We start from the raw sequence: 15,165 nt of genomic DNA, 5'->3' as shown, positions 1-15,165 counted from the left end.
AGCCCTGACTTGGGGTTGGCACACTGTGACCCAGACTAAACAGGACTGCTTACCAATGCCCCTACCTCCAAACCCCTGTCTGCCTTTGCTATTAACAGCACTTTGGTGCCTCTAGCCTGCTGGACTGATTGGACATCTGGGCTCAAGTGCAGGCAAAGATCAGAAGCAGCCCTGTCCTCAGCAAGAGGAGCACTCACCCCTCTGTACTGAGTGGAGAGGGGTCCTGTGTTCCTAGAGCAGATGACAGGCAGGCAGGATGAGGCCCAGCTTCACCTGAGCACTCCAACCCCCTCCACTTGCCCTGCTTGAATGGGTCTGGCCTGGCACAAGTCTGAATGCCAACCAGCTTCTGTTATTTCCCCATACTACTCTGCCCCCAGCACTCTACCTACTTTCTGCTCAACGGCCACCCCTGCTTGTGTCTCCCCATGCAGTGGAAGGCCAGTGGCTAGAATGGGGTCCCTGGGGCCCATGCTCATCCTCCTGTGCCAACGGGACCCAGCAGCGCATCCGGAAGTGCAGTATGGCAGGCCCGGCCTGGGCTACGTGCCCGGGATCTCTCACTGACACCCGTGACTGCAGCAACCTCGAGTGCCCTGGTAAGTGCTTGGCATGAGGGTGGCGGGTGGCAGTGGGAAGCCCTGGCCCTGGAGGTGGGCCCCTGCAGCCTCTCCCACTCCCCTTCTCCCACAGCCACTGATGGCAAGTGGGGGCCGTGGAATGCATGGAGCCTGTGCTCCAAGACATGTGACACAGGCTGGCAGCGCCGCTTCCGCATGTGCCAGGCCACGGGCACACAGGGCTACCCCTGCGAAGGCAGCGGAGAGGAGGTGAAGCCCTGCAGTGAGAAGAGGTGTCCAGGTAGGCTGACACGACCCTTCTGGGGGCTGGAGGCCTGCATGTGAGCCCAACTGAGCCCTTCCCGTCTCCACAGCCTTCCATGAGATGTGCAGGGATGAGTATGTGATGCTGATGACCTGGAAGAAGGCAGCAGCTGGTGAAATCATCTACAACAAATGTCCCCCCAATGCTTCGGGTAAAGCTCTTGCACACCCTCACTTGACCCCCTGCCTCTGAGTCTGTATCCTGAGGGAGTGGGTGAGAGCCTGGCCCTCATTCCCAGCCCTCTGTCTTGTCCTCCCGCAGGGTCTGCCAGCCGCCGCTGTCTCCTCAGTGCCCAGGGTGTGGCATACTGGGGACTGCCCAGCTTTGCTCGCTGCATCTCCCATGAATACCGCTACCTATACCTATCAGTGAGTGTGCCCTGCCAGATAGGATGCTGGGTATCTGTCCCAGACTCTTGGCTCACCCCCATGTGCCTTAGCATATGCTGTGCTCACTTCTGCTGGGCTGGGCCTCTCTTTGGCTGACAAACTCCTACTCATATGTGAAGAGCTACCTCTCAAGTGTTTTCTCGGTCTTGCTGCTCACCCCTGTGCTCCTGTATCTCCCGAGCCTCTCAGTTATTAGATGTTAAGAATGCTTACTTAAGTATCTCTATCCTACTAGAGTTGACGCTCTTTGAAAGCAGGGACAAAGTTGAGTTTGTTTTTGTATCCTCAGTGACCAATCCAGGGCCTGCTATAGGGCCAGGGTGGTTTCAGCAGCAGGGGCATATATGTACATGTTTCGGACTCTATTAAGTATTGGTTTGCATTCCAGGTTTGTATTAGGTAGGGAGGCGGAGCTCACTGTACTGCCCTTCTTCATGTGCAGGACCCTTTGTGATGGGGAGCATGTTCTTTCTTCAAATGCTTCCACTTGAGTCTTTTCAAGTACCTTTTGAGGTGCTCCCTCTCCCCTCTTCCACTCCCTCTCCTTTGTCTCCTTCTTGGACTCTGTCTCCCCTGAGCCCCTTTGAGCAGTTCTCTCTGACCTTGTATGAAAGCAGTGGATAGATGGGAATGGGATGGGCCAGGGGCTGCTCCCGGTTCCTGATGCTCCAGTGACTGGGGCCCGCATGTCACCTGCAGCTTCGGGAGCACCTGGCCAAGGGGCAGCGCATGCTAGCGGGCGAGGGCATGTCCCAGGTGGTGCGCAGCCTTCAGGAGCTACTGGCCCGACGCACCTACTACAGCGGGGACCTGCTCTTCTCTGTGGACATTCTGAGGAATGTCACTGACACCTTCAAGAGGGCTACCTATGTGCCCTCGGCTGATGACGTGCAGGTACCATCTGTGCTGCCCTCAGGAAGAGAATCCCCAGCTCGAAGGGGAGGCTGAGGGCCTGGTTCCAAGGGACCAGGGCTCCCTGACCCTCCTTGCTCTCTCCCTAGCGCTTCTTCCAGGTGGTGAGCTTCATGGTAGATGCAGAGAACAAGGACAAGTGGGACGATGCTCAGCAGGTAAAGGCTACAACTTCTTGGGCTGCTCATGACCCACCCCTACCTTGAACCCTTACACCTTACACACTCTCTGTCTGTCCCCAGGTGTCCCCTGGCTCTGTGCACTTGCTCCGTGTTGTGGAGGACTTCATTCATCTGGTGGGCGATGCCCTCAAGGCCTTCCAGAGCTCTCTGATTGTCACGGACAATCTGGGTACAAGGAGGCAGGCAGGGGAGGGGGTGCTGGATGTGACCGAACCCAAACCACCACTGTGGGTGAGGGATGGTTTCTGATGGGCTCTTCCTATTATTCTTTCATGTACAGATTCTTTCTTTCCTCCATTTAATCCTGTGATTGTATCTTTCTCTCCTTGTTCCTTCCTCCACTCCACCTCTGCGTTGCCCACTTTTCTGTATTCATACCAATCCTGGTACTGCCTTCTGTGGTGTGTGTCTTCCTCCGGGTCTGTTCCCTTTGTCTGCGGTGTGGTGTGTTCCGCCTGCCTCCTCCCACTGCAGTGATCAGCATTCAGCGGGAGCCCATCTCCGCTGTGTCCAGCGACATCACCTTTCCCATGCGGGGCCGCCGGGGCATGAAGGACTGGGTACGGCACTCAGAGGACCGTCTCTTCCTGCCCAAGGAGGTGCTCAGCCTCTCCTCCCCAGGGAAGCCTGCTACACCTGGGGCTGCGGTAGCAGCAGCAGCAGCAGTGGGCAACCCTGTCAGGGGGAAGGGCCCAGGAACGGTGCCCCCAGGGCCAGGCTACTCCCACCAGCGGCTCCTCACCGCAGACCCTGATGAGTCCTCTTACTTTGTGATTGGTGCTGTGCTCTACCGCACCATTGGCCTCATCCTGCCACCTCCCAGGTGAGTCCAACCTGAGCAGAGAGATCCACCAGCAGCCCTGTATCCTCAGGGACCCCTCACCTGGCTCTGGATACAACTGCTTCCCAAAGGCTGTGCTAGCATCCAGGACTTGGTGAATGGACCCAAAATCCTGGCCATTGAGCTCTTGGTTTTCCCCTGGGTCTTGGCTCCTGGCAGCCCCTACCCCCATCCAGAGTAGCTTCAGGGTTCCTCCTGGGAACCTGTGTCGTGATCTGACCTCAGTGTCTGTTCCCCAGGCCTCCTCTAGCTGTCACTTCCCGGGTGATGACAGTGACCGTGCGGCCTCCCACCCAGCCTCCAGCAGAGCCCCTCATCACTGTGGAGCTCTCCTATATTATCAATGTGAGTGGAGGCCCCGCTGGGAACCCTGAGTATATGCCAACACGGGTAGCCAGAGACCTGTCTGGTGGGAAGGTAGTCTCTCTCTACGGTGGGCTGGACATTGGCCACGGCGGCTGGGGTGGTGACCAGGGTTGGTGGCCTCCCCACCCTTAGCTACATGCCTGTCTTCTGCTCTCCAGGGTACCACAGATCCCCACTGTGCCAGCTGGGACTACTCCAGAGCGTAAGTGGGGCAGCTCTTGAAACCCCCCCCCCCCGTCAGAAAAGAGGAATCTTTTATGTAGTCATTATATTCAATGTACGTTATATAGAAAATGGTCTACATAACTTGAGGGTAGGGACGGGAGGAGGAAAATAGGGGAGAACAAAGGAAGGGGTGACATTAGCCAAGAAGCATTGTACTTACAACCTGCCTTAATGGAATTGTAACCCCTTTGTACAGCTACTTTAAAAAAAAGAGAAAGAGAGAGAGGAATTTCCCAGTGGCATCTTGGTACCATCCTTGGCCTGAAGGCTCAAGAGAATATATTAGGGCTCCCTGTTATTACCTCAGGGATATAGCCTTGTCCTTTATTTCGCTTGTCTCTTGCCAGTGGGCAGCACTAGTAAAGGCAGGGCTATAGAGCTGGGCCCAGGGTTCATGATACCTCTCTCCCACCCAAGAGATGCCAGCTTGGGGGACTGGGATACTGAGAGCTGCCAGACCTTGGAGACACAGGCAGCCCACACACGCTGTCAGTGTCAGCACCTGTCCACCTTTGCTGTGTTGGCCCAGCCTCCCAAAGACCTGGTGAGTAAGAGAGATGTGCCATGCTGGGCAAAGGCGGAGACCCCTGGGCTGCCAGAGCTGTCTGATGGTGCTGTCAGGCCCTGGGTGATCTTCAGTGTGCCTCTCTGTGGGCATAGCTGTGGATTACACATGGAGCTGCAGCCCTCGGGATGCGGCAGATAACCATGACATCTGCCGGAGGGTGTGGGTAGGCTTGCCCGTGTGTGCATCTACTTGTATGTGGAAGAGTGTAAGTGTGAGTAGGTTTGGTCTGCACTGTGTGAACAATAGTGAGTGTCCTTCTGCATGTGAGTATCCCTGTCTGCACCAGACAGGGACTGGGCGCCCTGCTGCTGCCCTCTCCCAGCAACCCATCTCCCACAGACCCTGGAGCTGGCGGGCGCCCCCTCGGTCCCCCTGGTGATAGGCTGTGCGGTGTCCTGCATGGCCCTGCTCACACTGCTTGCCATCTATGCTGCCTTCTGGAGGTAGGTTGGATGTCCGATGGGGTGGGAGGTGGCTAACCCAGCCACCCCGGGTCGGACAGGCAGCCAGCACCTCTGCCTCTGCCTGCTGTGCTCCATTAGGTTCATAAAATCCGAACGCTCTATCATCTTGCTGAACTTCTGCCTGTCCATCCTGGCTTCCAATATTCTGATCCTCGTGGGCCAGTCCCGGGTGCTGAGCAAGGCAGGTGCAGGCTCCCGGGGATGTGAGAGGCTGAGGGTGGGGCGTGCCTGCAGGTGGCGGTGTGTGTGTGTGTGTGTGTGTGTGTTTGTGTGGATGTCTTTAAGGGATATTGGGGAAAGGGTGTGTGCGTGTGGAAGTAGCATGTGAGCATATGTGAGGGCGTTGGAGAGGGGGTGTGTGTGTACTCAGTAATGAATGTTTGTGTATGCATCAGTGAACGTGTGTGTGTGTGAGCTGAGTGCCTGGGTGCACGTGTGTTGGGCTGGTGGCATTGGGTCTCCCTCTTATTTGGGGCGGCCTCCTATGCCACCTGCCTGTGACTGACCCATACTGTCCTCTTTGGCCTTCTTTGTACTCTGTACTGTGGATGCCTGGTATGGGGCTTATTTGGCTCCCTGTCTGTCCCCCTCTCTGTCAGCCCTGTCTGCCAGTCTGTGTGTGGGTGGCCTGCCTGCCCACCTCCCCGGATGCGGAGTGTTGTGTGCGTGTCATCAGGCCCGTGTCGTGCTGTGTGTGGGTGCAGGAAGGCGGGGGTGCCTGGCAGGACTCTCTCGGGGGCGGAGCTCTGGTGGGCGGCTGGTCACAGCAGCGCCCAGCAGCAGGTGTGGGAAGCTGGCGCCTCCCACCCTGGCAGCGGCTCAGGGACACTCCCTCCCGTTCCCTCTCCCTGCAGGGCGTATGCACCATGACGGCTGCCTTCCTGCATTTCTTCTTTCTGTCCTCCTTTTGCTGGGTGCTTACCGAGGCCTGGCAGTCCTACCTGGCTGTCATTGGGCGGATGCGCACCCGCCTCGTTCGCAAACGCTTCCTCTGCCTGGGCTGGGGTGAGCAAGGCCAGTGCTGGGCTCTGCTTCTGGGCCTTGGGTGGCAGGGGCAACCAGCTTTGGCCCTGGTCCAGCTCTCTGGGAATGTGGGTCATCTGGGCTGGGAGCAGTCAGGGAAAATAAGAGGGTCCTGAGTACCCACAGTCTTCTCAGTATGGTTCCTGTGCTCCCCTAGGTCTGCCTGCCCTGGTGGTGGCTGTGTCTGTGGGCTTCACACGCACCAAAGGATATGGTACATCCAGCTAGTACGTGGGCCTCCTGTATGGGTGCTGGGGCTGTAGGGCTGTGTGGGTCTAGGCTGGGCATTTGCCTTCTTAGGCTAAGATTCTGGCTCAAACCTCTTGTAGGTCTTTGGGCCAATTCCTCTGTAGCTCTGAGCTTCAGTTTCCTTGATTGTGAAAAAGACGTGCTAGGATTAGATAATGTCCCCTCACCTTGGAGCTCAGAGGTCAGCCTCCTTTCATGTGATAGCCCAAGGGCTGGGCCTGATGTTCTTGACCTTTGTTGGAGGGAAAACCAAGTTTCAGTAAGAGCTCACTCTAGCGCAGCCTGAGGCTCATTCTCAACTGGTAATGCCCACAAGATAGCAGAGACTGAGGGGTGGTATTTGAGGGTGGGGTAAGAGCTGCTGGGTACCTGATGTTCCCTTCTCCCCCTCACCCCCACTCTAGCTGCTGGCTTTCCCTGGAGGGCGGTCTGCTCTACGCCTTTGTGGGCCCTGCAGCTGTCATTGTCCTGGTATGTTCCCTTTACAGCATCCTGGGAGAGATGGAGGCCTTCTGTCCTCTCATCCTATCCTTCTGCTTTTTCCCTGCCCTCTAGTTGCCACCTGAGGACAGGGGCCCATCCCTGATGGGCACCTGGTGACCCTGTCTTCTCTTTTGCCCCTTCCGGCCCGCAGGTGAACATGCTCATTGGAATCATCGTCTTCAACAAGCTCATGGCTCGTGATGGCATCTCAGACAAGTCCAAGAAGCAGAGGGCTGGGTAAGGGGAGGGTCTCTGACTTGGCCTTTCTGGAAACATCAGGGAGGGTGGGCTAGGGGCATTCTTGGAGACTCAGGGCTTGCCAATGCCATCTGGGCTCCCCGGCCTTGGGGCATCAAGGGTGCAAGCAAGGTGGGCGCCCGGAGTGCTCAGCTGCAGCCCCTCGCCCAGCCTAACCCAGCTCTCTTTCTCTCTCGTCTGCCCTCCCCTCCCACCCCTCTCGGGGCTCATTCTGCCCCTGTCTCCCGGCTTCCCATGTGTTTCCCCTTTCTCCCATGTCTGTGCTGCCCCCTCCTCCCCCCCGAGGTCGGAGCGGTGCCCCTGGGCCAGCCTGCTCCTCCCCTGCTCGGCGTGTGGAGCGGTCCCCAGCCCCCTGCTCAGCTCAGCCTCGGCCAGGAACGCCATGTTAGTCCTGGGGGGTGGTGGGGATGGGTGGGAGCAAAGAAAGGGGGGGGGACAGTGCCTGTGGTGGGGGGAGGGAGGATTATCTATCAGTCCAGTGCTCAGGAGAGCCTTCCCTGCCCTCCAATTGCTATGCATTTTTCAGGGCTTGTGAATGAAGTGACAGTGGGCAATGGGGAGTGACTGTGCCCCCCAAGGTGCTGGGTTCCTTTGCCCACCCTTCCCTCCCACCCCACCCCTGCTCCCGGCTAATGTTCTGCCCAGGCACAGCTACAGACAACTCCTTCTCACACCACTCTGAGGCCCTTAGAATTTGTGAGCTATAGAACCTTAGAGTTAGCACGATAGAATCTTAGAATAAGACAATCAGAAGCGGAGAACATTAGAATGAGTGAATCATAGTCTTATCATCTGTCACAGAATCAAACTTAGGATTTCAGAAGCATTGAATCTCACAATCAATTGGAGACAGAATCAAGGAGGTAGACAGTTTTATCACACTGAGACCCCTCCTCCCCCAGCATCAGAGAATTGTAAAATCTCAGCTATGCCAGAGCATAAGGACCTCAGGCACAGCCTCCCACCCTGAGCTGCAAATCTGCCTGAGCCTTCCTGACCAGTGCGGGGCCAAGGGGCTCTGGAGGGTACTGGTGGCTGGTACTGTTACTGTGAAGCAATAATGAGCCGAGAGCTTGGGCTACCATCTGCAGACTGGTTGGACTTTGGAGTCACCAAGGGTGTGTGTGTGTCCCAGCTTTCCTCTCCTCTGCCCAGCTGGGCACACTCCAGCCTCCTCATCTATAAATTGGGATACTAGTCTTCAGGCCTGTTTATTGGAGTTGTTTTGATCACAATTTGGAATAATCTATGTAAAGTGTTCAGTGTAGGGCCTGGCAGAGAATTGGTGGTTAATCAATGACAGCTCTTATTACTGTGATTAGACCCTCTCTTGATGTTGGCTCCGCCCCTAGAGCTTCAGAAACCATTGTATCCACCCCCTGCTGGGTTGAACGGTGATGAAATACTCTTCCTAGGACAGATATTGGCCACCTGCCCATCTCTCTGCCTTGGCAGAATGGTTCACTTGGCCTTGTCTGCAGCTGTGCCTGACTCCACTGGAGGTACAGAGCAATGGGGCAAAGTGGGATCAGTGTGGCTTCAGACCCTTTTGTCCCTTGTGGGCTATAGCAGGTGTGGGAGGAGAGCAGCTTGAAAGCCAGGGCTCATCTGCCTTTTTCTCTGCCCTCCCCTTGCAAGGAAGCCAGGGATATGTAGGCTTGTCACACCCCAGCTCGGATCCTTCTGCCCAGGGCTCTGAGCAGCCACAGGCAGCTGATAGTTCCTCCATGGGAAGCTGGGAGGCTGGCCTCCTCCTCACTGGCCCTGACCCCCATCTTCACTCCACGGACTTTTGTTCTGGCATCCTTCGCATGCTCTGCCTGTTTGATCTTTCTTCTGGGTGCCTCTTGTCAGTCTCATGCTCTCTTCACTGTGGCTAGTGTCTGTTTTTAGTCCTTTCCTCCTCTCCCCAGCCTACCCAGTGTGTGACCCGGGCGTTTGCATTTTTTCCAAGTTCCCCAAGTTGGGGCCCGCAACTCCCCATGTCCACATCTGACATCTTCTCCATCTCTTTCCCCTGATCTTGCTTCTGCTTTGGCTCAGTGCTCCTGTGTCTGTGGTCCATCCTTCCCACCTCTCCTGGTCCCTGCTCTGCCCTGCACTTCTCTGCTGTCTGTCCCTGTGCTCTATTTCTCTGGCTGCGGCTCTTTGGTCCCTTTTTGCTTGAGGATCCTCCTAAGGTCTGGGAATGTGGGCCCTTGCCAGTCCCCAAGCCCAGTGGAGGCCTAGGCTCCTGCTACTCTGTCTCATGGAGTGTCACTCTGACAAATCCTATTCCATTATCCCCTCAGGGCCTCACTTTGGAGTTCCTGTGTGGTGCTGCCCCTCCTGGCACTCACCTGGATGTCTGCTGTCCTGGCCATGACAGACCGCCGCTCCGTCCTCTTCCAGGCCCTCTTTGCTGTCTTCAACTCTGCGCAGGGCTTTGTCATCACGGCTGTGCACTGCTTCCTGCGTCGGGAGGTGGGCTGGCTTCTCCTGCCTTGCCAGCCTGCCACACTGGGTTTGGGCTCTGGCTTCTCCCTGCTGGGGGACCAGGAGCGGCCCTGGCCTTGGAAAGGCTGGTAGCCTGGGAAGCCTGGCCTTCTAGCTTCCTGGGGTTATCTCCCTGATAGCCCAGTCCATGTGTTAGGGCTTCAGGCTGGATTTGTGTCTTTCTCTCTATTCCTACCTGGGTGCCTGGGGTGAGAGGTATATCTAATTTATGTTCAGAGTCCTGTAGAGAACTCCTCAAGACTCATTCTTTCTTCCTCTTGCCCTCTTTCCCCAGGTGCAGGATGTGGTGAAGTGTCAGATGGGCGTGTGTCGGACTGATGAGAGTGAAGACTCGCCTGATTCGTGTAAGAATGGGCAGCTGCAGATCCTGGTGAGTGAGGAGGCCTGAGCATTGCCACCACCACCACCACCACTTACCACCCCCCCCCCCCCGCCAGCTGCTCACCTTCCATCCTTGACAAGGACAGATGCTGGGTTTGATTTGGATTTGACCACTGAAAACTGGGTGAAATCAGATGAGTCTTTCCCCTTATTCAGTGCCTCCTCTGCCTCAGGAGCTGTTGGGCTGTATGCTGTGGGTGGCACCTCCCAGTAGGGGACTGGGAAGAGGTGTGTGGGGAAGGGCCTGGGTCCCTTCCCACTCTGATACATTGATCCTTCCTCTGCCCACTTGTTCTCTCCCTCTCCGCCTATAGTCAGACTTTGAAAAGGATGTGGATCTGGCTTGTCAAACAGGTGAGTCTACTGGGGTAGGACTGAGAATGGCCCCAGGGATAAGCAAGAAGGGACCTTGAGGCCTATTGTGGGCAGCCCTGATGGAGGCCTGGATGCTGGAGTCCAGCGTTGGCATCAGATAGGCCTGAGTGTGATTCAGGCTGAAAGTTGCTTACCGTTCACCTCCAGGGAAACACCCTCTCTGTCTGAGCCTCAGACAACATACCTGTAAAGGGGAGAATGCCACTGTTCTTGGGCAGGTCGGGGGTGTAGGACTGACATGAATTTAGGCACAGCAGGAGCTCCTGCTTATCATGCCATTTCCATGACTCTTACCAGGGTCTCTTTCTGGTCCTGGTTTCTAGAGAGATGCTCCCTTAGGGGTGTGGGGTAGAGGTTGGGACCCATATTAGAGCACTGGGGCTTTGTTTCCTGCCTTGCTTCTCTGTGGGCCTCAGAGCCAGTTGTCATCCTATCCCATTTGGTGTGTGTAAGAGTGGTAACCATCTGTACTCAGTTTCCCTGCCAGTCAAAGCTCGGGGGTTTGGTTCCTGCCCAGCCTGGGCAAAGGCATCTGGGGGCTCCTCAAGATTCATCCTCTCTTCCCCTCCCACCCCCAGTTCTGTTCAAGGAGGTCAACACTTGCAACCCATCCACCATCACAGGCACACTGTCCCGCCTGTCGCTGGATGAGGATGAAGAGCCTAAGTCCTGCCTCATGGGTCCCGAGAGTAGCCTCAGCTTCTCCCCGCTGCCTGGGAACATCCTGGTGCCCATGGCAGCCTCCCCAGGCCTGGGGGAGCCGCCACCCCCTCAGGAGACCAACCCTGTGTATATGTGTGGAGAGGGTGGCCTGCAGCAGCTGGACCTCACCTGGCTTCGGCCCACTGAGCCAGGCTCCGAGGGGGACTACATGGTACTGCCCCGGCGGACTTTGAGTTTGCAGCCTGGCAGTGGAGGGGCAGGAGGTGAAGAGGCCCCGAGAGCCCGACCAGAAGGGACCCCCCGGCGGGCTGCCAAGGCAATCACCCATTCTGAAGGCTACCCCAGCTTCCTGTCTGTGGAACATTCGGGCATGGGGCTGGGCCCTGCCTATGGGTCTCTACAGAACCCCTATGGAATGACCTTCCAACCGCCACCACCAACACCCAGCGCTCGCCAAGTGCCCGAGCCAGGGGAGCGCAGCAGGACCATGCCCCGCACGGTGCCTGGTTCCACCATGAAACTGGGCTCCCTGGAGGTGAGGGACTGCAGGGGCCTGAGGCAGGGCTCTGCCCGCAGGTGTACCTGAGACCATGTCTGAATCGTGGGTGGGAGCCAGGAAGGGACACTGCCAGGTGCCCCAGAACACCTCCTCGTGCAGTCACTGGATCCACTGCAGCTCCGGGTAACATCTTGGTGTGCCTGAATTCCTCCGAGGGACGGGGACCTCACGCCTCAGGGTGCACTTCTCAGTATCTTCATTCTTGCCTGATTCTGACTATGGGGTGGCTGGTTAGGATGAGGCCTCCTCTGAAGGGGCTGAGGCCTTAGGCAAGGGGCTGTACTGCTAGGGAAGCCACATAATAGGGGCCATGCCCGGCATCTGTGCCACACAACTCTGAGCTCCAGTCTTCTGATGGGCACATGGCAAGATCTCTCTGAGCCTCTGCTTCCTTGTGCAGGAGGCGAGGATCGCATAGCAGTCTCTTTGTAGGACTGTCTGAAGGAGTGAGTGTAAGCTGTTTATTTCTGAGAACAAATAGAAAGTGAAATGTTAGACAATTGGGGGTCAGTAGTGCTAAATCAGCCCCAGGGCACTGCCCAGGGCATCTTCCTGAGAGCATATAAGCCCATTCTGTAGCCCTGCTGTCCATGTAGGCTTTCCCTCCAGCTTGATTCCTGCAAAGGATCATTGGGAACAAGCAGGTGGTAGTGACTCTTGTAGAACTCTGGAACATTCTAGAACTCTTAATTGGAGGGATGCGGAGGATGTGGATAAGGAAAGAGGCCCAGAGTCCTAACTCAGACACGATTGGCTGCTTGTGTTTGACCTCAGAAATCTGCTCCCCATCCTGTACACAAACAAGATGAAGTTAGCAGCTAGAGGGGCCACAAGTTGAAGTTTTTCTCCTAAAATGTTTCTTGAACATTTGGTGCCTGCTCCTGTCACAGATGGCAAAAAGTAAGAAGGTGTAACAAAGACAGAAAAGATGTTTCCAGTGTTGGAAAGGGTCAGCAGTTTATGCGGCAGGTTTTGCTCTGTGGAAGCTGTCTGTGGCTGGGTTACTGATAAGGAGACAGTGTTGGGCTCTTTGGGGGGAGGAAACAGTGCTTGTGGCTGCATTTAAAGGGGTCAGCGATGTGTGGGCAATGGGGATGGGTGGTGGATATGCAGACATGGGTCTGTGTTTGCACTGTGCAACAGGCAGGAAGAAGAGTGGCTACACGTGGGAGGACATGTGTGGAGGGGGCAGGGGAGGGGCCGAGGCAGAGCATAATGGCCTAAGATAGGCAGAGCAGGCAGGAAGGTAAGAAAACCAGAGTGGTGTCACCAGGCCAGGGGTGGTGACATGTCCACCGGGTTGGGACTTGGGGAATTCAGATCATGGTTCTGGTTTCTTTGTGAGAGCCTGGCACGGCCTTTTCCTTTCCTAGTCTTAGCTTCCCTGACTCCCCTGAAAGTTGCTCTTAGGCTCATGATTCCTCCCTGTGACAGCATTCTGACTCTCACATCTCCTTCAGTGGTGCTGGATGACTTCAGGACAGGGTGAGGAGATGTGGAGGCCAGGGAAACAGGGCCTGGACTGGCAGGGCAAGAGGCAAGGCATGGTCCAAGGAAGGTTTCTAAAGGCCCAAGTCTGTGTTGGCAAGACAAATAGAGGATTACAGTCAGAAGGGAGCCTGGGGCTGGTAGAGATAAGGGGCAGGGTTAGAGGGGTGGAATCTAGGCACAGAGAACCCATGGCTGCTATGTGATCTGGTGTGAGAGTTGGTGTCCTTGCCCTGTCAGGGGTCTACCAGATGCTGTTTGACCTAGGTGTGTGTGAGCTCCCAGTGGCACCTGCCTGCTGGTGCTTGCACATTGTAGCACACAACCCCAAGGGCTGCCCTGTTATGAGTCCTAACCCTAGGGCTGGGTTGGGGGAAGGTGTGGGTACCCTGTGTTCTATCTAAAGTCCCGCCTGTGGTGAAAAGCTGTCTTCTCTTTTGTTGCCTCCTACGGCTCCCTCCAGCGTAAGAAGCTACGGTATTCAGATCTGGACTTTGAGGTAAGTGATGTGCGTATGTTAGGGGGTGGGGCACCTGTCTGGAGGATTCACTCCTAAAAGTGGCTCAGGCACCTTGGCAAAGTCCAATCCCAGGCCCCCAAGCCTGTGGTTTCCGTGGGGTCTTCCTCACTGTTCTCTCCTGCACAAACCTGAAGCAGTGGGGTGAGGTGAGAGCCCACCTGGTTCCAAAGGGGCCAGCAGGCGGCAGGGATATGGGGCCCAGGATGCTGAGTGCCCTCGGAGGAGGGGACTGAGCTGGTCCGCAGTGCTGCCCAGAGGAGCGTTCCTCTGACGCCCAGTGGCTCCTAGAAGGTGATGCACACCCGGAAACGGCACTCGGAACTCTACCACGAGCTCAGCCAGAAGTTCCACACTTTCGACCGCTACCGCAGCCAGTCTGCAGCCAAGGTGAGGCTCCCTGTTGACCCACACCTGTGGTTCCCACAACAGAAGAAGTGGCATGCATCTTTGGGGGTGACAGTTAAGCGAGTCCCGCATAAGTACTGGGGTGAAGTGGGCTCTGGGGAATTTGTAACCTGCCCTCCTCTGCCTGGACAGCTTCAACGGAAGCCTCCCCATTGTTGGACCAACTGTTGTGGGGCCACCCTGGGTGGGGGGGGGTGTTGTGGATAGTGAGCAGGGATGAGCCATTGGGGACGGGGCAGAGGGGGTAGACAGGAGCCACCTGCACAGAGGTCAGGAGGGGATGCATTTGTGTATGAACGCTGCTTCAACACTTGATGGCCCTGCCATGCTGGGCCATGCTGGCAATGTCTTGGGGTCTCCTCCGTTTGTTTGGTACTGTTAGTGAAGGCTCCTAGGCCCTCACCATGGGCTCTTCTGGCTCCCTCCACAGGAGAAGCCCAGCCCTGGGGACCGTCCTGGCCTGTCTCAGCATCGGCGGCATCAGAGCTGGAGCACCTTCAAATCTATGACACTGGGCTCGCTGCCCCCCAAGCCCCGAGAACGGCTGGCCCTGCACCGGACAGCCGCCTGGGAGCCCGCAGAACCACCGGAAGGTGACTTCCAGACAGAGGTGTGAGTGCCATGCCGGACTGCCCACTGCACAGAAATATATATCTCTCTATTTTCACACTCCACTTTGGAACTACCCAGGAGCCAGCGCCCCTCCCCCTCCCGAGGCGGGGCAGGAGGCATGGAGGACTCATCCTGGTGGGGGGGGCCAACAAGGGGGAGCCAGATACCATGTGGCCTGGGGGCCAGGGCTCCTCCTTGTTTCTCAGAGGCCCCTCAGTCACCCACCGGAGCCTCAGAGCCTTGTCTTTGCCCCCGCCTGTCTGTCCCTGTCCTGGGCTGGGGAGGGGGGAGGGGAACTTTGTTGGGAATAAACTTCACTCTGTGGATTTGGCTGCTGAGCTCCTTGCTTGCCCCAGGTGAAGGCCCAGCCCTAGAACCCCAACTTTATTCCTCTATCGGTCTTGTCAGATTGTGCGATGGGGTCAGGTCCGCCCAGGTTGGGAGGGGCCACCTGGCTCTGACCCTGACTTCCCGTGTGGCCTTGCATGTATTCTCTCCTGGGTGCGGGCTGGGTTGAGAAGGAAGAATGTGCTATTTAGCCCCTGTGACTGGCATTCTCTGGTGGCTGTCACAGTCGTGGCTACCATTCATTAGGGCATGGGGGCAGACTCCCTGGCTAGTTTGTTGTAAGGGGTGGGGGTCATGTGGGTGCTATGAGCTTCACACACATGGTCCCTAGCCCCTCACAGAGTTAGGTTGCCCATTTTTGGGATGGAAAATGAGGCCTGAGCTGGGAAGTGATTTCCTCAAGTCCGGTTCAGAGGTACTACTGGAGCTTCAGGCCATGCTTGGTGGAGGTCATCAATCTTGGGACTTGACCT

At 56.7% G+C, this 15,165-nt stretch overlaps 1 protein-coding gene across 17 annotated transcripts in view; it reads left to right on the top strand.

Annotated features, from left to right (window-relative positions):
• The window catches only part of Adgrb2 (adhesion G protein-coupled receptor B2), a 36,177-nt gene extending 21,507 nt beyond the window's left edge, over positions 1–14,670 (top strand). For 5 of the 17 annotated variants that reach the window (XM_070008931.1, XM_070008930.1, XM_070008924.1 and 2 more), the window contains 25 exons: positions 435–599; positions 694–861; positions 935–1,036; positions 1,147–1,253; positions 1,974–2,168; positions 2,276–2,344; positions 2,429–2,537; positions 2,843–3,191; positions 3,449–3,554; positions 3,734–3,777; positions 4,218–4,344; positions 4,708–4,811; positions 4,911–5,013; positions 5,687–5,837; positions 6,013–6,082; positions 6,509–6,575; positions 6,739–6,824; positions 7,131–7,229; positions 9,137–9,308; positions 9,616–9,711; positions 10,037–10,076; positions 10,676–11,295; positions 13,271–13,306; positions 13,616–13,714; positions 14,163–14,662. In XM_070008931.1, coding sequence (XP_069865032.1) covers positions 435–599; positions 694–861; positions 935–1,036; positions 1,147–1,253; positions 1,974–2,168; positions 2,276–2,344; positions 2,429–2,537; positions 2,843–3,191; positions 3,449–3,554; positions 3,734–3,777; positions 4,218–4,344; positions 4,708–4,811; positions 4,911–5,013; positions 5,687–5,837; positions 6,013–6,082; positions 6,509–6,575; positions 6,739–6,824; positions 7,131–7,229; positions 9,137–9,308; positions 9,616–9,711; positions 10,037–10,076; positions 10,676–11,295; positions 13,271–13,306; positions 13,616–13,714; positions 14,163–14,348 — 3,470 coding nt within the window. In that variant the 3' untranslated portion in view covers positions 14,349–14,662. Of the gene's footprint in view, positions 1–434; positions 600–693; positions 862–934; positions 1,037–1,146; positions 1,254–1,973; positions 2,169–2,275; positions 2,345–2,428; positions 2,538–2,842; positions 3,192–3,448; positions 3,555–3,733; positions 3,778–4,217; positions 4,345–4,707; positions 4,812–4,910; positions 5,014–5,686; positions 5,838–6,012; positions 6,083–6,508; positions 6,576–6,738; positions 6,825–7,130; positions 7,230–9,136; positions 9,309–9,615; positions 9,712–10,036; positions 10,077–10,675; positions 11,296–13,270; positions 13,307–13,615; positions 13,715–14,162 lie in introns of all 17 variants that reach the window. The other 12 variants (XM_070008937.1, XM_070008935.1, XM_070008929.1 and 9 more) reach the window with 6 other exon arrangements.
• The last annotated feature ends 495 nt before the right edge of the window (positions 14,671–15,165 follow it).

Source organism: Dipodomys merriami, unplaced genomic scaffold, assembly GCF_024711535.1.
Source record: "Dipodomys merriami isolate MVZ:Mamm:240054 unplaced genomic scaffold, mDipMer1.0.p SCAF_71, whole genome shotgun sequence".
Lineage (NCBI taxonomy): Eukaryota > Metazoa > Chordata > Mammalia > Rodentia > Heteromyidae > Dipodomys > Dipodomys merriami.
Note: the sequence above shows the minus strand (reverse complement) of the source record. Positions and strands in the feature narration are given on the sequence as shown.